Below are 22,687 nucleotides of genomic sequence, written 5' to 3'. Positions count from 1 at the left end.
TGTCCACTTGTCAAATACAGCTGTTGATTTGAATTAAGAAAAAAAGGATCAAATATGATTGCATATAAACTAAACAGCACAACTCAGAGCCTTTGCAAATTTCGTATTCCAGTCTGTACTTTGCTTTTCATTGTGTTCATGGTGTCTTTGAACATGAGTACGTGGGAAGATCCCTTGAGGTCAGGAGTTCAAGATCAGCCTGAGAAAGAGCGAGAACCTGCCTCTATTAAAGAAAATTAACCAGGCAACTAAAAATAGAAAAAAAAATAGCTGGGCATGCTGGCACATGCCTGTAGTTCCAGCTACTCATGAGGGATTGCTGGATCTTAGGAGTTTGAGGTTGCTGTGAGCTAGACTGATGCCATGGCACTCTAGCCTGGGCAACAGAGCGAGATTCTGTCTCAAAAATAAATAAATAAATAAATAAAAATAAAAGCATGCCCCTAAAGATTTACAATTAAGGACAATGCTTCCTTTAAGTTTTTATAGCTATTTCTTATCAGGCTGAGGAAATAGCCTTCTCTTCTGAGTTTACTAAAATTTTTTATTATAAATATAATTTAAAAATTTATATATGTATTCAGTATCTACTTAGATGATTATATTATTTCTCTCCTTGTTACTCTGGTGTATAACTAATAGGTTTAATGATGATGAACCATGTTGACACCTAGGGTAAACATTTCTTGTTCATATATTCTATATTTATTTTTAATAGATAGCTTAATTACATTTGCTTGTACTTTATTTAGTGGTTTTGCATCTATGTTTGTAAGGGAGATTGGTCAATGCTTTCTTGTATATTCCTTGTTTGATACAGATGGTTGATTTGTTGTGATCATTCTTGTGGTTTTCTGCAACAGTTTATATAAAGCAATAATAATTTTTCCTTGGAGTCAGGCCTATTGCTAAAGCAATCTAGGCCTCAGGTCTTTTATGGGAATCTAACAATAATGTAACTATTAATAATATGATTTCTTTAAGGTTCATTGCCTTATTTTGGTTCTCCATTTCATTTTGACTTTTCCTTAGTCATTTATATTTTTCTAAATATTACCCCTTTCATCAAAGTTGTAAAATTTATTTGCCAAAAACTTCGAGGTATATCACATGAATTTTAAAATCTTTTAAAAATATGTAGTTAGTCCCCTTTTAATTTCTACTATAGTTTATCATATCACCTCTTTTTTTGTTTCATGAATAGTATTTCTGGGGGTTCTAATTAATTTTCTTGATCCATTCGGTTGTTTCTTAGTGTCACATTTTATTATTTTTTGCTCTTATTTTAATTATTTCCCCTTTTTATACTTTCTGTGGGTTTACTGTTTTTTAGTTTTTTAAATTGAATACACTGAATATTTAAAAAAAATTTGATATTGTTTTGTTTCAATAAATACACTTAAGTCTATAGATTTACCTCTAGATATACTTTAGCTTTGCACACACATTTTTATATGATATGCAAAGAAATTCATTCTAAAAATTTTGTAATTTCCCTTGCTGTTTCCTCTTTGATTCAGGGATTATTTAAGATACTTTTAGTTTCTATTCACACATACGTATTTTACTATATTTTATTGATAATTTATAATTGTTATCAGAGAACATGTTCTATATAATATATTTTCTTTACAGTTTACCAACACCTACTTTGTAAACAATATTGTTCCATGTGTACTGAAAGTTTATTTTTTTTTATTTTCTGGGTTCAACATATTGTTGATATTGTAGTATCTTTTCTATATTTATTAATTTCCTGCCTACTTGATCCCTCCGTTTCTAATGAAAGTATGTTATACTCTTATACCATGATTGTGATTTGGTGGGTTTCTCCTTGTTATTCATTATTCTTCATAATCATGTTGAAAAATGTTGTCTTTGATAATTCTCCTCTGTCAGTTAGGGTGTGATCAGAGAATCCAAACCGTTGGCAGTAATGTTCAAGAACGGATTTATTATGGGGCTTGGATGGTAAGCAATTGTGGACTCTGTTTCAACTGTCTGTACTGCATCTCTTTTGGTGCTGGGCCCAAAGGCAGCAGGGCCAACAGTCAGGAAGGAAAATGGACGTGAAATGGGGAAAGCAAGGATAAACTGGAAGCGTTGAGGCCAAGATGAGTACCTAGAGGACACACTGGAGCCTCTGTCTGTCTTCCTACCTCCAGGCCTCCACCTCTGATGATGTAGGTTACCTGAAGGAGAGGCTGGTGCCCTTTGTCACAGAGTTGCACATGCTGATGCAGAAGTCACAGAAATTTCGGGAGGAGATCCAGCAAGAGTCAGAGGAGCTCTGGGCCCAGCTGCTGCCCCAGGTGCTGCAACAGCTGAGCTGCAGAGCACAAAAATGACTATTACTTAACTTCTGCCTTCCAAATTTCATGCAAATTTCTACTGAGGCCAACCCTAAGCTGGAAACACATAGGGAAGGGAATTCTGGAAAGTCTAATTTCAGTTTAGCTAAATTGACAGTGCAAAGCCAATAGAGGTTCCTTTATTATTTAGTTTCCTTCTTTATTCTTTTAAATGCTTTTAGCGTTTAACTATTTTGTTTGATATGAACATTCTTACGTTTTCTTTTGTTTAGGTTTTGCTTGATATGAATTTCCCATCCCTTTATTTATAACTTTCTTTTTGTGGTGGCCCAGAAAATGCATGGCCCAGATCACCTGCTCAGGGAGCGAAATCAACCAGGCACCAGAACAGCTGCTGTTCTGGATTCACTACTGTGCTCATGCTGAGGCCACGCTTCCCAGAGGCTACTCCCAGGCAATGACTGAACACATTAGGAGAACTATTGCAGGCTCCTTTCTATGACGTGTGAACCTTCACAGTCAGGTGACTTTGGAGGACTCCCAATTAGGGTGTCAAAAATGCCCTGGAACTGTGCTGCCATTTAAGATTCTTCCTAATCGATCCTTCCTTCCCCCCTGCCTTTCTCAGGGGTCAGATTTGCATGATGGTCTGAAGGGTCCTTTCCTCACACTACCATTGCCTTTTTTCTTCACAAGCATTTCCTCCAATAAATTTCTTACACATCTAATCCTGTCTTGGTGTCTGCTTCTTGGAGAACCTAAACCAATGCACTGTGCATGTGTCACTTTGAAAGTGTGTTTTTAAGAAGCATATGATTATTATTGTTCATCTCATTTTACTTCTACTGTTTCTGAACCATAGAATTATATTTTTAAACCTAGGTTGTATTTTTTGGCTTTCTCCAAAAAAATTTTTTAATCATTATTGGCACATGTTTGGAGCAGAGGGGGACATCATTGGATGAACTTATGGCACTACCTTGATCGAAAATCTCCATTGTACATTTTATGTGATGATGTCATAGTTATCTATTTACTTTGTCATTAAAATCATAAACATTGAATCTAAGTGAAGTTATTCCGGTGACTGATAAGAAAGTAAATTAAAAGTTACTTTTCACATGGTATACATCACAATTTGAAAACTATAGGTTTTAAACAGAGTTATTAAAGTAAATCAAATCTTTAAGCAGAAAAGAACTATTTTTATAGAAAATGATATAAAATTTATTCCAACAGAGAATCTTAGTTCTGCATTTGAAAATGACAAAAGAAAAATAAAATCAGTTATTTAGTAGAGTCATACGTTTTGTCAAGGCAAAGAAGATGATATGGACAAAGAGTAAGCTAATTCTACGCTACCAGCAATGTTCACTAATAGTTTTGTATTTCATCCAGTCTTTCATGTTAGAGCTCCAGTGGTTAATGTTCAGCTCTTAGCTTATTGCTTAACAGCTAAAAGCTTAAAGGAAGTGACAACTTACTTTTTTGAGGATGAATCTGATTTCCTTACAGGCGTCCTCAAACTACGGCCCACGGGCCACATGCAGGTGTTTTTGCCTGTTTGTTTTTTTACTTCAAAATAAGATATGTGCAGTGTGCATAGGAATTTGTTCATAGTTTTTTTAAAAACTGTAGTCCAGTCCTCCAACCCTAAGGGAGGTCTGAGGGACAGTGAACTGGCCCCCTGTTTAAAAAGTTTGAGGACCCCTGCCTTACACAATCTTTGTTCTGTTGAAGAAACACAGGTGGAAGGAGGCTGAGTCCCTCAATCACTGCCTCGCTAGAAACATCCACATTGGTCTATTAGAAGAGTAAGAAATAAACTTGTGTTATATCACTTGTGTTATACATCTGGTGGTGTACTATTAATGTAACTAGCGTTACCCTAACTAACACAACGCTGGATAGTACATTGCCATGGTTTTTCTGTTTTTCCTAGTTCTCCTAGCAGATTTTTTTAAAAGCTGTTTTCAGCTTAAAGACAAATCATTTTCTATAGTTCTCATTTTTGTATGTCAGAAGAAAGCCAAAAAATATGCTTTATAGTTATAAAATAAGTTTTTAAAACAGAAAACAAGCTATATAGATAGATAGATAGATGTAATGGAATTCTAATTTTATTTTCTATGAAAGCAAAACAAAGACACATTTTGTTCATTGGGCGGTTTCTGATGATCTGTATCTATTCGATGACTGCTTATCTAATTACTTAAACTTAGTCTCAAAAACTGAAATGGGATTCGAATGAAGTCTATCAGATTTTGAAAGTTATCATTGGAATAAATATGCTGTTTAGTTTACTAAATTATAGAAAACCAATAAAGAACAGGGTTTGCCTAGTGACATTTGAGAAAGATTATTTTAGAATTAATAAAATATAGGAGTTTCAACATTCTGCAAACAATTCTTACTACACTTTCTTGAAATTACTAACAGAAATTTTTTGAGCAATTGCCATGTATAAACTACCATGCGGGGCCCTGTAAGAAATAGAAAAGGAGAGGAGAGGAGAGGAGAGGAGGGGAGGGGAGGGGAGGGGAGGGGAGGGGAGGGGAGGGGAGGGGGGGAGGGGAGGGGAGGGGAGGAGAGGAGAGGAGAGGAGAGGAGAGGAGAGGAGAGGAGAGGAGAGGAGAGGAGAGGAGAGGAGAGGAGAGGAGAGGAGAGGAGAGGAGAGGAGAGGAGAGGAGAGGAGAGGAGAGGAGAGGAGAGGAGAGGAGAGAAAAAAAGAAAAGAAAAGAAAAGAAGGCCGGGCGCGGTGGCTCACGCCTGTAATCCTAGCTCTCTGGGAGGCCGAGGCGGGCGGATTGCTCGAGGTCAGGAGTTCGAAACCAGCCTGAGCAAGAGCGAGACCCCGTCTCTACTAAAAATAGAAAGAAATTAATTGGCCAACTAATATATATACAAAAAATTAGCCGGGCATGGTGGCGAATGCCTGTAGTCCCAGCTACTTGGGAGGCTGAGGCAGGAGGATTGCTTGAGCCCAGGAGTTTTGAGGTTGCTGTGAGCTAGGCTGACGCCACGGCACTCACTCTAGCCTGGGCAACAAAGCGAGACTCTGTCTCAAAAAAAAAAAAAAAAAAAAGAAAAGAAAAGAAAAGAAAGAAAAGAAAATATGGTCACTGTCTTATTGCCTCTGTTCTCCAGGATCCTAAATTTTGGAGACAAGATGTACTCAAATACATCACATAAAATAGTGTATGATAAATACCAAGCATTGTAGAGCAATAAGTGATGCAGAGAATTAATCTATTAATCTAGAGAAGGATATGGAACCTCCAGCTGGGATAAGTAAAGGAGCTTAAGCTTGGGAAAAGGGAAGATGTGTTGTATTTGTAAGAGCTTGAACAACCATACCCAAAGCTTACCCAACCAGGCAAGATGGTTTGTGGCCAGGGTGTCTTCAGATCTTCCCATGATTATAATCATGAGTTTGAAGCATGCTTATCAATTTTAGGAGAGACATGATTCTGGCATTGGATGACAAATTTTGGATTTAAAATGGACACAGATTTCTTTGACACTTCTCTCATTAAAAGGTGGAGTCTTTCCCCTTTCCCTTGACTCTGGGAGAGATGGGCTTGGTGACTGTTTTATGCGGTAGACACAGTGGAAGTGATGCTGTAATAGTTTTTCGGACCAGACCTTAAAGATTGGCAGATTCCATGTGCTGTATTACAGAAATTTTTTGCTCTTAGAACTGAGCTGCCATGCTGTGAGGAGGCCCACATAGTCCAATAGAAAGGCCCATTAAGAGGCAGGAGGCCCCCAATTAATTATTAATACCTCACCTAAGTCTCCAGTCAACAGCTATCTCCAACTTGCCAGTTATGTGATTGAACCATCTTGGAAGTGCATTATTTAGCAGTTACTTCGGCTGACACTGAGTGGAAAAAAGATGAGTTGTACCTGTCATGCCTGTATAAGTTGCAGATTTGTGAGTAAAATAAATGACTGTTAAGTTTTTTAAGCTACTAAATTTTGGGGTGGTTTGGCACTCAGCAATGAATTATCACAACAGGATATTTAGTAAATGAATTACTACTTTAGAGTGTGCCATAATTCACCGGACATATTATATTTGCTTCAACTATAGTTTTTTTAAATTATATATTTTGGGATGTCTTTGTAAGAAATATGTTCCAGAGCAAAGAAAAGCATCTTCATCTAGTTCAGGCTACGTTGCAAACAGCTCCACAATGGATTTAATGACACCTGAATTGTTTATGGCAGATCAGAATGAGATATGGAGCTTGGGTAAGGTAGTACAAAAATTACAACAGAGGGACTTGAGAAGAGTCATGACCTTTCATCATTATACTATTCTTCTTTTGAAAAATGGTTCTTTGGTTTGCATAAACTGAGCATTTCAATATGGAATACCAGGTGACTATGTGACATGAGCTATGAAATGTATTTTTAGATATTGTCTGATCCATCCAATGAACTGCTTTCAATATTTCTTTGAGTGAACTTTGGCTAGAGCTAAATTTACTCAAGTTTTATGTGTCTTGAAGCATCTTTATTTTACTTTAATTTTGGAAGAATGCTTTCATAGGGTACAGAATTTTAAATTGACAGTTTTCTTCTTTCCTTCAGCATTTTAAAGATGTCATGCCATTATCAGTTGACTTCTACTATTTCTGATGAGAAGTCTGTCAAAGTTCACATTGTTTTATTTTCCCTGAATATAGTGTTTATGTGTGTGCACGTTCATGCATGCATGTGTGTGACTGGCTGCTTTAAAGATTCTCAGAAGCTTGATTTTGTATTTATCTGTTGTTTCTGAAGTTAATTATGTTTTTTGTTTTTGATCTGTGGGTTTGATATCTTTCATCAATTTTGGACACTTCTTGACCAATGTGTCTTCCAGTGTTTGTTTGGCTCCATTTTCTTTCTGTTCTATTTCTAGGACTCCAATACATGTACATTCAACCATTTACTACAATCCTACAGGTTTTGCATGCTTTTCTCAGGTCTTAACATTTTTTTCTCTTTTCATTTTAGTTTAGATAATTTCAACTAATTTGTCTCTGTGGTCACTGATCCCTTATTTTGCTTTTTCTAGGCTGCTATAAAACACATCAAATGAATTATTTATTAATGCTATGTACTTTTAAATCCTAAAATTTCCCTTTGTTTTTATAAATTTTCAGTGCTCTACTGAAATAAAATTTGATATCTGTTCCCACATGTTAACCATATTTTATATTACTTTTTAAAAAAATATTTAACATATTTATATTAAGTTTTTTATTTACTAATTCTAACATTTTGGTCACATTTGGGTCCACTTCTATTGACTATTTACTGTATTGATTATGGGTCATATTACTCTGCTCATTTTTATACCACACAATTTTTAATTTTTTTGCCAGAAATTTTATGTAAAAATATTGAGAATCTCACTTACTAGAGAAAAGAAATGACCATCCATATGACTATTTGCAAATGATGAAGCTAAAGCAATTTAATCTGTGGTTGAGCTGGGTCTGAGGTTTGTTATAGTTTTTGTTAGATCAGTTAGTTCACCATAGGTTTCAAATGTTTTATAAGAGGGATTGGAACTAGTTTATCTAAGCACCACACAATTCTTGAGATGTCTTCATGTTTTACATGCTGGTGATTATCTTTCTATGCCACCCATATTTTGGGGTTCCTGTGATGGTCTCTGACTCTTCATGTTTGCTCCTGAGTTTCTAAGGCTCACAAGATGTATTTATACTTTGCTGCTATGCCCTTAGTTTGTGGAATGCTACTGTCTCTGTCTTGCACTCAGGTAAAGGCCTTGGTTGACTTGGAGATGATATTTCTTGGCTCTACTGTTGTGCCTCCAGTTTTTGGTTTCTGTGTACTTGATTCACCTGAGAGGAAATCTCTCTCTACCTTAGTTCCTGTTCTTTAAGCTTTAGAGCACCACTATTATACACTCATTAAGGACTGTGGTATGGGAATCTCTCTCTGATCTCCTTCTCTGCTCCCATTCTTTAGCAGGCTACTACACGTGTTCTGTGAAGGACCTGTGGGATGATTGGTGATTGGGTGTGGAAGCACCCTCTCACAGGACTTCCTTGGAATTCTTATCTATCATACTAGCCAAATGTGGATATTGAAGATTTATTAAAATTTTGGCCAGTTTCTCCTTACCTCTGTCTATGGTATATTTGCTCCTCCTCCTTATAGGCCCATGGATTTCAAGTTTCTTCTCTCATAAGAAGGATTCTTCTCTTTCTAAAATTTAATTAATTTAGACTTTTGTTTTACCTTCAGCACTCTAATGGTATTAATAAAAAACCCACAAAACCATAATTTTACAACTTCTTTGGCCTGTTCTCTTTGTTAGGGTGGGAAGCAGATATCATATCCTTATAATAAATTCTTTTTCTGCTTTAATTATTTAGAGTTATTTTTGATGTTCGCAAATAAGGACAAGAATTGATATTATTCATCATATATTAATAAATAGAGCTGTATAACTTAATCATAATCATATAAGTTGAATTATAAAAGTAACTAGTGTCAGATGACATTCAAATAATTATTTTAGGAAATTACTGTAACCAAATAAATATGAATATGACCACTACTTCTTTGAGATCTTAAATATTTTGATTCAACTAAAATACATTTCTTTTGATTCTGTTCTGAAGCAAAATTAAAAAAATACTATAATGGGTTGATGCCCTTCTTCATAAGAATATGAAAATAAAATTTTATATAGCCTTATATATGCTTTTAATTTGTATCTTAATCTCTTAGTTATCCCTTGAATTACTTAATATCACTTTAATTTCTTATATATGTTAATATGTATTATATATAATATACACACATGTATTTATATAATTAGTAGGGTTTTTTTGTCCTCTTTCCTAGAACTTCTAAACTTCCTTAATTCTGTGATTATAGGAAGACCAAAACAGGCATTGTGTTAAGAGAGAGAAAGAGAGTACAATATATTTACTAGTTTTATTTTCTTATGTAAAATTGCTACTATTCTTTCTTCCAAGGATCACTGAATACCCCATAGACAAAATGCCATTACTTTAAATTATTATGAGTTGATTTTGTGAGTAGATACTTAATCCTCTATCGTATTCTTGCATTTAATTTTATGCTTCTTATACAGTAGACACATGATTAGAAACAAATGTTTCCACGTTATCAAATATATATATATAAATTTCCAAGCTTTTCTAAGTGATCATAATGCATTCATCCAATGCAACAGTTCCTTTCATTTCTTAAAGAAAATATTTGAAAGAGCTATCTGCAGAGGTACTTTTTTCAGTTAAATTATAGAAATAGTTTAAAATATATTCCAGAATTGGTTGAATAATCTCTTTCTTCATTTGTTGTTGTTAACTTATTACCCAATGGTGATAGACTTTTCCACCCATTGTCAAGGACCCAATTAATTTTTGCTTCTCAATATGTCTTCTTAAGCTCTAATTCTCATATTCTAGTGTATTAATCAACCTCTATCATGCCAAACTCCCATTTTCTCTACATGAAGCACATTTCTCATTTGATAGGAGCGGCTTTCTCTCATTTGGTAGGAATAGCCTTCTCACTAATTAAGAGTGTTGACTTACTACTTGTTCAATATAGAGAGACTACACTACTGACTCAGAGACAGGGCATCTGGTCAGTGAAGGATGTGGGACATAGAATAAAGACGCTGGGTGAGGAAGGCTGTATTAATGTCAATATCTGCTGCCTTTTCCTTGAGCACCACCATGCACTATCCATATGTGAAGATTATGCTTCCCTGATATCAGGTCTTACCATGTTACTTGCTTTGGCTAATACAAAGTGAATAGCAATAACATGTGTCGGTTCAGAACAGAGAACTATTGCATGATTCTGCAATTATTCTTTTCTCCCTACTGTAAGAGTAGCAAAAGCCTAGGTAAGGGCTGATCCTTCAGTGAACATCCCACAGAAAAGAAGACAGATGGAGCAATCTGTGTGTAACATAAGTAAGAAATAAACCTCCTTTGTTACAAACCACTGAAATCTTTAAATTGTTTCTTATTATGGTATAATCAAATAAAATTTTACTTTTACCCATAGGGGATTTTGGAGGTTTGGAAACTGTGTGCTGTATTTATGGCTTGGTTTCTAAAATAAGTATGGAAGTATAATTCTTCTGGAAATGTTTAAAAAATTTATACATGTTCATTTATGAAAACTATTTTGTATATGAATAGAGATAACAACTTCTCTAGGAACTTTCCCTAAGTCCCCAACCTTATCTAGATGCTCTTTTTCTCTCTTTAGCACTGAGTGCAAACATGCAAATATTGTTTTGCTTAAGAGTCTCATCAATGGCTGGGTGCGGTGGCTCACGCCTGTAATCCTACCACTCTGAGAGGCCAAGGCGGGTGGATTGCTCGAGGTCAGGAGTTCGAAACCAGCCTGAGCAAGAGTGAGACCCCCGTCTCTACTATAAATAGAGAGAAATTAATTGGCCAACTAATATATATATATATATATATATATATATATATATATATATATGTATATTAGCAGGGCATGGTGGCGCATGCCTGTAGTCCCAGCTACTTGGGAGGCTGAGGCAGGAGGATTGCTTGAGCCTAGGAGTTTGAGGTTGCTGTGAGCTAGGCTGACGCCACGGCACTCACTCTAGCCTGGGCAACAAAGTGAGACCCTGTCTCAAATTAAAAAAAAAAGTCTCATCAACTAGACTGCATTCTTCTCAGGAGCATATTTGGTTTTAGGCACAGCATCTAGCACAGTGTCCAGGCACCATGGCAGGAGCTCATAATGTTTATTGATATAAAGGTACAAAACTATAATCTGAAAAGGCAAAAAGTAGCTAATTTTTCTGCAAAACTTGAGCTGATCAGAACTCATTTAACAACAAAACCTAATCTGAAACGACACAAAAGTATTTGTAGTCATCAATTAACCCATATCCCACATAGAACATTTATAATTTTTTGAGGCAATACTAAACAGTTTATTGTAGGCTGCTATTCTAATTTTAGGCCCCTGAGTAGCATTATGTAATAATGGCATAATTCCAATTTCTAAAACAAATTCTGATTTCTAAAACATGTCTGGTTCCAAGAGTTTAAGATAAGAGATTGTGGGTCTGTGTCAGCCAATGAGTATTTTTATGGACTGTCACCAACACTTTTCCCTCTGTAGTTATGTCATATATGCCTTCATCCTTTAACAGATAAATGTCTTCTTGATTTTTTATATCCATCTTGATTGAATTTTTAACTTTCAAGAATTTAGCACATGACTACATGAAAAGAGCATGCTTGCAACTTCAGCATACATAGTATGCTCAGAATTTGACTTTACTATTGTAGACATAAATGTTGATGACTCTTGTTTATAAGGTTTACCACTTTCACATTCAGAAAAACATGTAAATATTATTAAGACACTTTTAATTTGTAGAATAATGTCTCTGGTTGAAAGTGGCTAATTTGGAGTTTTAACAGAAAAATGTACTGTGAACAAATGATATTTGTTCTTAGTGTTTCTATTTATACAAGAAATGACAATCATCCTGGATTAGGACTTAGTCACTAATATAGCATTACATAGTGGGTAGAAGGGTCATGGACACACACACACATGTGCATGGATAAGAACGGTATGTTCTGTTGGATAGTATAACCAAGGCTGGGCATCTCAGTGTTTTTGTAATTCACAAGCAGCATGGATTGGTTAGTGCTGGTCATGCTTAGATATACAGATCTACCATATTTTCTCCATGTATAAAATCTTATTTAATTATGGATAAAATGGCAATAAAAAATAACACAAGTTATTTTTACTTATGAAGTCCATGCCATTCATTGCTTTTTGATATGAGCTGCTTTATATTCTGATTATGTTGCTGCTATAAAATGAACAAAGAGTAACATGGAATTTGATAAAAACAAGAAAACTTTTATTAAACTTTTACAACAGTGAAATAAATTATTCATGTAATTGCATGAATAATGGTATCCATGCTGATTAAATCAGCTAAGAGGAGGCAAAATATTCACATGCATGGCATGAGTTCCATTTTCAAACAGTTCTGAAATGAAAATGCAATATAAAACAACACAGTAGTCGGTCCCCCAAAATGGAAAGAAAAAAATGCGGAGTACAGTATTAATTCAAAAGAGGAGGGAAAAGTGTAATGCACTTGCACTTCTGAAATCCACTAGCCAGAAGGAATTTTCAAAGACAGAAAAAATAATCCACAACTTCAAAGGAATTTAATGAAAGAGAGAAATAGCAAAGATGACTAGGGTGCAAGCAGGACAGACCCAGGGCTTAGATGAGGGAGAGAGTGAGTATTTATCCAATGAACCGTTCATCGTTCCTCGCCTATTCTGTCTGGTGTTTGAATAAAATAGGATTCTCTCCAAACTGGGCTGTTGGGCACATGCCAGCATTTTGGAATGATCTAAGAAAGGAGCTGCTGCTGGAGTTAACAAATAAGATGCCTTACACATCTCCCCTGCCACCTGTTTTAAGATTTGTGACTATCACTTGTCCTTTCATCAAAATGTTAGCAAAAAGTAAATGTCAGAGTTCATGCTTGTCTTTTCACATCACTGAGCATATGAAATGGAGGCGAAAACCCCTGCCACCCACAGAATTCCAAAGAGCTGAGTGCATGCTACAGAACGCACTGGAAAAGTAGGAGGAGAGGAAAAATAGCTCATAAATGAGCCCAGCAAAGAAGAGGGGAGGTATTAATAAAAAGGGCACATGGGGGAAGGAGACTGGCCAAAGTGGTAAATTCCTTACCAACGACGCACAAATTCACCTTCAGAAATATTCCTCACCACAGTCTGAGTGCTTTTCACCATTAGGAAGTCTCCCTGATTAGAGCCATTGCATCTAGGCCAATATGTCACCAGGGATGACTGGTGACCCCCGGTGTCTGCAGGATGCCCTGCTGATATTCAGCCAGCGGGTTCTGGCGGTCTTATTGGCTGCTCCGGCCGGTCCATGCAGACTGGTTGGTCCTGCAGGTTGATTGGCCAGTGCCAGAGCCCCGCTACCTGTTCACTGTAGTGACTCTCACCCAGGTTCTTAACCTACCCACGCTGCTGTGACAGCCCTGAAGACGTCTCTCACCACAGAGGATAACTCTCCCGTTTGTTTGATAACTCTCCCCCTGTGTTCCTTCTCCTGTGTCCCTGTGTTCCCCTTCTTCCTTGTTTGTCTTCTCTTCTGATTAGACTCTCAGTTTCCCTAAGGCATCTCTGAGCCTTGGAGGCCTTTTAGGTCTAAGGGACTAAAGATATGAAGGATCATAGGATGCTCACTGGAAACCCGTTGCTCCTCAGCAGATATATTGTAGTGTACACCTGTTTTCAGTCTTACCTTAAACTTCTTTTCAAAAAGCCATCTGTTGTCACCCAACTGCTTCTGGTTTCTTCAGTTTCTAAGGCTCCCCCCTTTCTTTTGATAGTCAATAAGACCCAATTGAGTTTCCAGTCTGCCTGACTGTAGGAAGTCCAGGGCTGTTCCCCAACATTTCTGAGCATCCCTAGTGAGTGTCTAAATGCTGCATAAGCTTCTTGGACTCCTTTGTCACTTCTTACCAGGGACCACAGCTCAAAGGCCATGCCCCACCCACCATCTCATTACTGTTCCAGGCTTCCGCCACTACCCTTCCAGTCCCCAAACACAAAGCTATTGTGTTTGAGAAACTAAACGGAGGCATGGAAGATGTGAGAGGGGATTTGTAATAAAGAATGAAAAACCACTTTAAACTACCACTGTCAGAGTCTATACTATCTTCCAAAGGACCCCTTGGGTCTCTCCTTCTTCTTGCCCCTGACAACTGCCACAGTGTGGTGCTCAACCCTGGGCTATATAGTTCCTTTCTTAGGTCCTCTCTTCCTAGAACATAGAGCCCCCACTCCCTACATCTGGGACCATAAGGGGAAGCAGAAAACATTATTGGATATTATAATGGTCCCAACAGTGTCATGCTATCCTCCAAGAAGGAAACAATTACTTAAAAAAAACAAAAACCAAAAACAGAATACAGTATGTGAAAATCCCATTCAGAAGTATGGGCATTTGCATGTTTCACCACTCAGGGCTTCCCTGAGAACAGTGGCTAAATAAATTCCTTATATGTGCATGACTAAAAAAGCCCAGCAAAGTGGGCTTTTTCTTACACAAAGCAAGAGTCTGCACCAAAGACAAAGTTTCAGCTCAACTTTTAGAAGCCTCAGAAAGTTGGGAAATCTTTGGATACAGTTCAAGGACCCCATTCCTTACTTATAATGGGGTTTTAAATGATAGTGGTGCAAAAGAGAAGATGAGAATATCTTTAGTAAGTGAATACCTTGTAATACAATGCTGAAACAGAGAATTATTTAAAGGCTAGTGATCCCATTTCTTTTTTTATACACCAAACTCTGCTGCCATTAGTGGTGGCTCTGTTATGTAATGGAGCTGCCACTAAGAAAGAAGAATGACCTTTCTCAAAACATAGAGCTGGACTAAGCTTCCTTCTCCATTAGCAGCATGTTGGATCTAGTGAGTGTGACAAGATTGGACCATCAACAATATTTCTTAAACCCTACATGTTTCAGGCATTGTGCTAAGTGTTTAGGATAAAGAGATGATTAAACTGTGGTCACTGCCCTTAAATTGCTTCCTGTCTAACAGGAGAAACAGATTTAGAAGTACATAGTATCAGTAATAAAAATGTACAAGGACTACGATGAATGCATTGTTGATTATGAGAGGGATGAGGGGAGGAGAGAGGAAGAAATTCTTTGAGTAGGTCATGTTCGAGTTGAATTCTGATAATAAGTGGTGTTTTCCAGGCAAAGTTAGAGGTGTGGGGGATGAATTTTCAGATGTTTCTGGAGTGAAGTGTATGACAAAGGATGTGTGTGAGCCTTTGACTAATTGTGTCCCTTACCACATCATTGGGAATTTCCCCTTGTGACTTCATATTCCAGAATAATAAAAGATGTGGAGATGATTCCTTCTTGAAACCAAACAGAATGAGCTTCAGAGTTCACAAGGACACATTCCTGCAAAAGATGAAATGATTTCTCCAGTTTTCTCTTTCCATATACTACTCTTTATTGTCATATACATATCACTCTCTCTAAATGCTAATGGTAAAAACATCAAATCCATGGCCAAGGTGGGGGAAAGGAAGATTGGGTAATTATGTGAGTAACAGATCTATATTTACTCAGGAAAGGCATGACTGAACTAAATTATAAGTCCTGTCTGTCAAAACTGCACAACATATAGTCAAGTTGCTGATCTCAGAATTTATAGCATGTATTGTTTTTGTATGTGAACTTGTTCATAGAAGGAAAATTTTTGAGAGTCCATCTCAGTATAAATATCTAAATTCTATACAGCTTGAAATATATTTCTACTATGTAAACAAAATTTATAAAGAATAAAAGCTAGTAAAAATGTGTTTAATGCATTAAAGTCTAAATGTTCCTTGTCCTGTGGTAGAGGGCTGCAGGATTTTCTAGAATTTGGGCAGGGAGAGAATGCATTCCCCACTGTACATAAGTGTTTATACTACCTGTGCTATGTTTTGTGTCAGAGAGACTCAGGTATGATTAGTGAAGAAACAGGTTTTGTCTTAAAAACTCAACTTCATATAAGCCAAATTTTCTGAGTGCCCATTGCTCTGCAGTGAGCATATATTTTGGGCAGGAAGACATATACATCTAATTGTGATTATGGTAAAAAATTGTAGAAATCAGTGAAGGAAGGAGCTGCTCCCTTTATAATTAATCAAACATGATATTGAGTAGCCTTTATATGCTCAGTACTTTGTTAGCGTCTCTGAGAGACAAAAGAAAAAATTAGTCAAATGATGGGCCATTTTTCCCTCTCCATCCCTTCAATGGGCTCCCACATCTTACAGTAAAAATTAAAGACTAGAAGGGCCCATACAATCCATGCTCCTACCCCTATATCTCAGTGAGACCCCTATGGCTTTCTGCTTTTGCTCTAGCTTATGACATTTTAGTCATATGGGACCCCTTGCTTTACTTGAAATGAGGACATTCTTCCGCTGCAGAGCTATAATCCTGGTCTCAATCTCCAAGCTGTTTCCCCAGATATCCTCATGGTTCACTCCTTTAGGTCCTACCTCAAATGTCATCTTCTTAGTAAAGGCTCCCCAGCACCATGTTTAAAATTTCAACACAGCAGCCCCCCCCTGTCATTATTCTGCACTTCTTTTTCCATCCCCTGCTTAAAATTTCTTCATTGCCCTTTTCACTCTTTCTCATACTAAGTACTTTTCTTTCTCATTTTCTCCCTAGAGCATAGGGAACTGATCTTTTTTTCCATTGCTGCATGCCGAGAGCCTAGAACAGTACCTGGCACATAATAGAAGCTCAACAAATCATTTATTCAACAGGTAAATTTAGTTGCTGCCCCTAAAAAGTGCAGTGCAAGGCCTAAAATTAAGGATCTGTATCATGTGCTGCCTTGAAAGCTTGTAAAATGTGGAGGATCTCAAATGGCCTAAGCATAACTTTCCCTCCCCGCTCTGCTCTTGTACATAAGGTCTCCCTAGTCAAACAACCCTCCTTATCAAACAGACCCAGTGCTTATAACTGATAGCAGGTTTCAATTCCTTAAGTCTATGGAATTGTTCAAACAAGCCATTCATATACTCTCATGGGAATCAGGGTACCCCGTCCTTTTGATGCTGCCTTCCACAGCCCTGGTCATTTATTCTGTTCCAGAGTGCAGACCCCATGTCGCCCTGTGTGTTGTGGGGTCCTCCCCCCACTATTTAAGTATGTGTGACTAATAAACTGTTGTTGCTCTTATTTGTCCAGCATGGAGTGTTATGTGTTTGGCTACACTGATTAATGCTGTAGTGGAATCCTCCCTCACCAACTGAGTGAATAGGAGATAATTAAAACAAAGAGTTGCAACATAGAGGCAAGATACATGCAAGAATCAATAATATAATTAAGAGTGTCCAAGCAAGTGGTAAATTATGTGATATTAAGTAAAAGTACTATGAGAGTTTAGAAATATTTGTATACATGAATAATTTTAGTTTAGTAAACTAAGTCTTTTATGAAAAATTATGAAAAACTTTGAAATGGGAATAAAAAAGATTAGCAAGTGTCCTATTTAGCGCACTCTTCTGGGTTATCTATGCCTTCCATTGTCTTTGTGCCTTTTTACAAGTCTGAAAGTTGCAGAAAACTGATAATAATGCAAATGGCTCTTATCTGTAGAAATAAAAATTAATTGTATTTACTAAAATACAATTGATTATTGCCCTGTGAATAGACTCACTTTGCATCCATTTGTAATTTCCCTTCAAAATTTCTTACTGTTACTGGAATTTTCCTTTGTACTAGTTATAAAATCTCTGACACGTGTTCATTTTATATTTGTATGAGAGTCATCATTTTATCCTTTAAAAACATTATCTTTAACAATGTTATTTCTACTAAAACATGAAAAATAGCTTATACCATCCTATTCTTCATCTTGTTATAATCCAGAGAACATTTGAGATTTTGAACACTATGGTAAATTACAACAAAATTACACATGTGAGGCTATGACTATGTCTACCTGAATGCAAATTTCTGGATGAAACATGAAAATTTCAGGCAGCCAAAATTCACGTTTGGCTCTAAGTAGACAAAACATCTGGATTTTGTGAATTGGTTAATTTCCATCCAGCCTTTCTATTTCAGCTTCATTCAGACACAGCCTTTGTCCTGACCCCAAACTTTTTCCTGGCACTACACAAACAGCATGATCTGCTGTGTAGAAAGGATTTATATTTAATTTATATTTATTTATTTATTTTCTACCATTCTCTTCTTCTCCACATAGTATACATGATAATAGACTCTATTTTTACTTAATTATTGCCTAAACTATTGCTTGAAGCCATCAATAAGGACAAAGGAAAATAAAGACTAGTTTATATTTAGTGTACCTGGGAAGTAATTTTATTCTGGTCTTTGGCCAGGCAATTAAAGTAAGACCATTTCATTTATTTTTATATAATTTTGTGGGTTCCCTTTACATGAGAGCTATTTCTGCTAAATATTTTACAGTACATGCACAAACAAAAAAATGTTTCTGTCCATTTTGTATTCAGTGTCACTCACATTCCTGCAAAGAGAAAAATAAGGAAAAAACCCTAAAACATTAAAGACTTATGACATGCTTTAAAAGATGCCTGGATACATGGTACCACAAAGTCAAGACCATGACTAGGGAGGGAGGTAATGGAGTCAAAAATATACCTGGACCTGAAAGTACAATAGAACATTCACTTTAGTACCTTGAATGGTGATTCTAAGTAGTCAAAGCCAAACTGTGAAATCGATGACTTTCATTTTTATTTTTCTTACAGTTTTACCACTTGGCAACTCTTTCTTACAGCAATAACAACAATAACCACAACAACAACAGCCACAGGAGAACAACAACAACAACAACTAAAAGAGTGCATAAAGAACTAGTGCAGTGAGTTGTCCCAGTTTATATTCAGTTCCAGTTTATATTCAGTTTTGTCAATTTGACCTTCACAGGTCTGTAATTACTGTAATCACAGACTACTGAACGTGCTAACAATCAAAGCATCCCAATTTGAACAGTTCAATAATAGCCTTTTTAATAGGGGTAAAACCGTGCCAGAAAGACTGGATGCCTTACTTCCAGCCTTTTCTGAAGACACTGAATAATGGGAAACAGGTATCAAACAATTCACCTCTTAAAAATATGCTGCACAGAGAAAGTGACTCCAGCTGCTACTGATAGAGCCACTCCGCAGCTACAAAGAGGATTGTCTCCATTCCTTTGTGGCTCCGATTCCTCCTAATGTTACTCAATGATATGGACAAAGAATTATTTCCTTTTAAGACCCTCACTTTGAACATCCAACAGTGCCTATAACATTTTAAAAGGTCAAATAAAATTAGTAAAATAGGTAAAAGTGAGTTAGCCCAACATGCACTGCTAGTATTAGGAACTTTTTCTTCCCGAGTTAGAGAGAAAGTAATACAGATTTATAAGCATGTTAACCTCATGCTTGTGCTGTCCTTTTCTGTTGTTTTCGTCTACTAATTGCCACAGATTTACCCTGAATTATCTATTATATCTTTCTCTATTATATCCTCTGGACAAAAATAGACATTTATAAAACTCTGGCTAAGATGAGAAGAATAGTCTTTGGTCATGAAACCGAGTTTGTGCGTGGTTCATGTTTTTGTTGTTTTTTGTATTTAACAACTGATTCTTGTATGAATTATCATCTATAAATCTGTACTTGCAAAATTCTAGATAGAATATCAGGTTCAAAGGAAATTAGAAAACATCTAGCCTGTGTCTTTAATTTTTCTTTTTTTTGCCACAGGACACTTTTAACAAATTAAATCAGTATATAAAAATAGATAAAAGCAAAATTTCTCTGAGTCCAGATGTCCAATCCCCATCTGCTAGATGTCTCTTTTATCAACTGCCCCTGCCCCTCAACATAGCAGAACTCCAAAGCTCAATGGAACATAGTTCTAAAACCTGTGTTTTAACCCAAATTTCCAATGTCTAGAGAGATACAGTGACTTAGACAAGGTCATGCCTAATTTCTGGAGTCATGTTTCTCTGACAAGCTGAATCAACCAGAAATAAGCACTAAAAATATTTTGGCAAGCAACTAATCACTCTGTAACATTTTCCACTGTCTTACCCTGGCTATTCTACTCCAAAAGACAGTCAAGTACTTTCTCAGTGAATTTGGCTGTAGTGGCAGGCAACAGAGCTAGTCAAATCAGCAGGGTGGGCTTGTGCCCACCTTTCAGAACCAGCCTTGGTTAGAAAAAAGGGGGGATGCTCATAGGATTGGTGGCACTAAAAATGAGAACCAGTTTTCACTGAGGGTATGTAGGGCACACACATTGTAGGGCACATGTCCAGGTTGAGAAATAACCTCCCAAAAGCCTGACTTTTCTCGCTACCAGACTGCAGTATGTGCCGGGCAAATGAGAACATTGCCAACTTTGTATCTCCACTGTCTTTGTCTGAGGGTATGGAAAATTACCCTGCTTGCTTGGGCAGCTCAGGATTGTCTTTGTTAAATAATCTCCCAAGCACTGTAGAAAGTGCTCAGAGAGTGAATTCACTGGGGATCCTTATACTTTTATTAGGATTTACCTCTGATTTACTATCAAGGAAGATACTGGTTGGGCCCTACTTGATTATGAAGGCTCTATGTTGGACCACATCTGAGTCCAGAGGAGCCATTAAACTGAGAACAGATTAGGGTAAATTGACTGTAAAATGTCAGAATGAAAAGACAGGTAGAGGACAGAAGAATGAATTTTTCTTGAGTAGCTACTGTGCCACACTGACTCTGTTAGTATATTTCCCCTACTAGTTCTGTAATTTTCCAAGTATTCATGGTCATGAGTTAAGGCACTAAAGGTCACAATTAAATGCAAACATTATCAAAGCACCTTAGTTGACATCTAATCCAGCTTAATTAAATGGCACCAACCTCCACCCAGTTGCTGAAGCCAAAATCTTAGCATTATCTTTGATTCTGTCATTCCTTCATGCAATTTACAATTAAGATGTGTTAAATCCATCTTAAAACATCCTAACCCTGCCCACTTCTCTTCATCACCACGTCAACCCAGCTGGGTTGCTACAGTTCCTTTCTACTATGTCCAGTTGCTTTACACACTTTTTAATACTTACAGTAACCCAATATGAGAGCTACTATACAAACCTATGGTGCACAAACATCAGGATCACAGACCCATAGCTACCTGGGTCCTATGGTTGCCTAGCAACAGTCACTGTAGAGTCACTTCATAGAATTTTGACAGTAGGAAGTTAAGCAATGTTAGTGATTTTGAGACTCACTTTTCACAGACTGTAAAAAGAAAGAGTTCATAGATAGGCTTGTCTATGTTCCTCAAGAACATTGCAATTTAATTAAAGGCAAAAAAGCATGGCACTTTAAGGTCCTAGCTTGCCAGTATATTGTTAAATAAGTTACCACCTTTGAGGACTAAGTGGAACATGTAATTTGTAAGCCAAGTGTAGCACTTTGTTTTCTTTTTTTAGGGTCATGATAAATTGATAATTGGAATGAATGAAAACTTCACAGTTTCTAAAATATAACTGAACAAGTTCCCCAAAATTATATTATATTATTTATTCTGAGTAAATAGTAAACTTTAACTATCAAACAAACTTTTCTATCTAGTATTTGGCACATAATGTATCCAAAGGAAGGAAATAGTTACGACTATTGTGTGGAATGTTTCACTACTAACATTCTGATCTTCTAAAGTCCTTATACTAATCACTGTTTAGGACTGCTCTATATATCTCTGTGTTTACAAAGTGGTAGAAAAGTGGCCTGTAGGAATGAGGACCGCTGATGTACAAAGTGAGGAAGGAAATTTTAAATACAAAGCAATTTCACTAATAAAATGCTCAAGCAGTCTAGAGTAATTTGGGTACTTGGTGAATCATTGCTTAGCAATTCATGAACACTGTGGGTGCTTGGAATTCAATTCCATTGTCCTCTATCTGAATTGCTTTGAAAAAAGGTCACATGAGAAGGAAAGGAAGTTTTGACTTTCACATGCCTGTTATTGCTAAGGAAACCACTTCCTCAGTATTCACATATTCAGCATGTCTCTAGTTTTGGCTTCCATACAAATTACATCTTGGTACTGCATTAAGAAACAAACAAGGGTGGAGAATATTTTCAAAACTGAATTCAAGTATGACATAGTCACAGAACAAAAAGAGGAGGCCTTTCAGATGCCCTTTCTTTTCTGAAGTACTCTAGGTATGCCTGGATGGAGCCTCTAAGACCTAACAGGATGTCTGAGATTCGAGGGAAGTTGCCTGTGATCTGCCAGTAAACAAATCCGAAGCTAATATGGCTTTGTTGTATTTTCCGATTGGCAGCGGCTCTGAACTATCTCCTACTTGTAGTTGCTGACAAAGAAACAGGAGATGAATTACCATGTTCTAGGACTTAGTGTTCCTTTGCAATTCAAATTGCAATAAGAAATAAAAATGGTTAGGCTTCCAGTGTGTAGATTATATAACTCATCTCCTCTGTTTTGTGGTTTTGTTTTGTTCTTTGTCTTTTAAGGAAAAACAAAATGAATAAAATAAAGGACTGTTTTAGAATGACTGGGTCCATCAGTGGGCCTTACCGCAAATACAGCTGAACTCAAAAGTGGCTATATTGGCTCAAGTGGATCTTCACTTTTTGATGGCTTCTTTGCTTTTACTTATATGTCTATTTTTGACCCCAAAAGAAAGATCTTGTGTAAACTGCCTCTTTATCCATTGTAGAGACCCAACTA

The 22,687-nt window shown here is 36.7% G+C and overlaps 1 protein-coding gene across 1 annotated transcript in view; it reads right to left on the bottom strand.

Annotated features, from left to right (window-relative positions):
* Positions 1–22,687, bottom strand: part of LOC105863333 (uncharacterized) — a 150,866-nt gene that overhangs the window by 33,209 nt on the left and 94,970 nt on the right. The window contains exons 4-5 of the mRNA XM_076003578.1: positions 18,461–18,464; positions 4,032–4,115 (exon numbers count right to left, since the gene is read on the bottom strand). Of these exons, the coding sequence (XP_075859693.1) occupies positions 4,032–4,115; positions 18,461–18,464 (88 nt within the window). The remainder of the gene's footprint in view (positions 1–4,031; positions 4,116–18,460; positions 18,465–22,687) is intronic.

The sequence above is a fragment of the Microcebus murinus genome, chromosome 5, assembly GCF_040939455.1.
Source record: "Microcebus murinus isolate Inina chromosome 5, M.murinus_Inina_mat1.0, whole genome shotgun sequence".
NCBI lineage: Eukaryota > Metazoa > Chordata > Mammalia > Primates > Cheirogaleidae > Microcebus > Microcebus murinus.
Note: the sequence above shows the minus strand (reverse complement) of the source record. Positions and strands in the feature narration are given on the sequence as shown.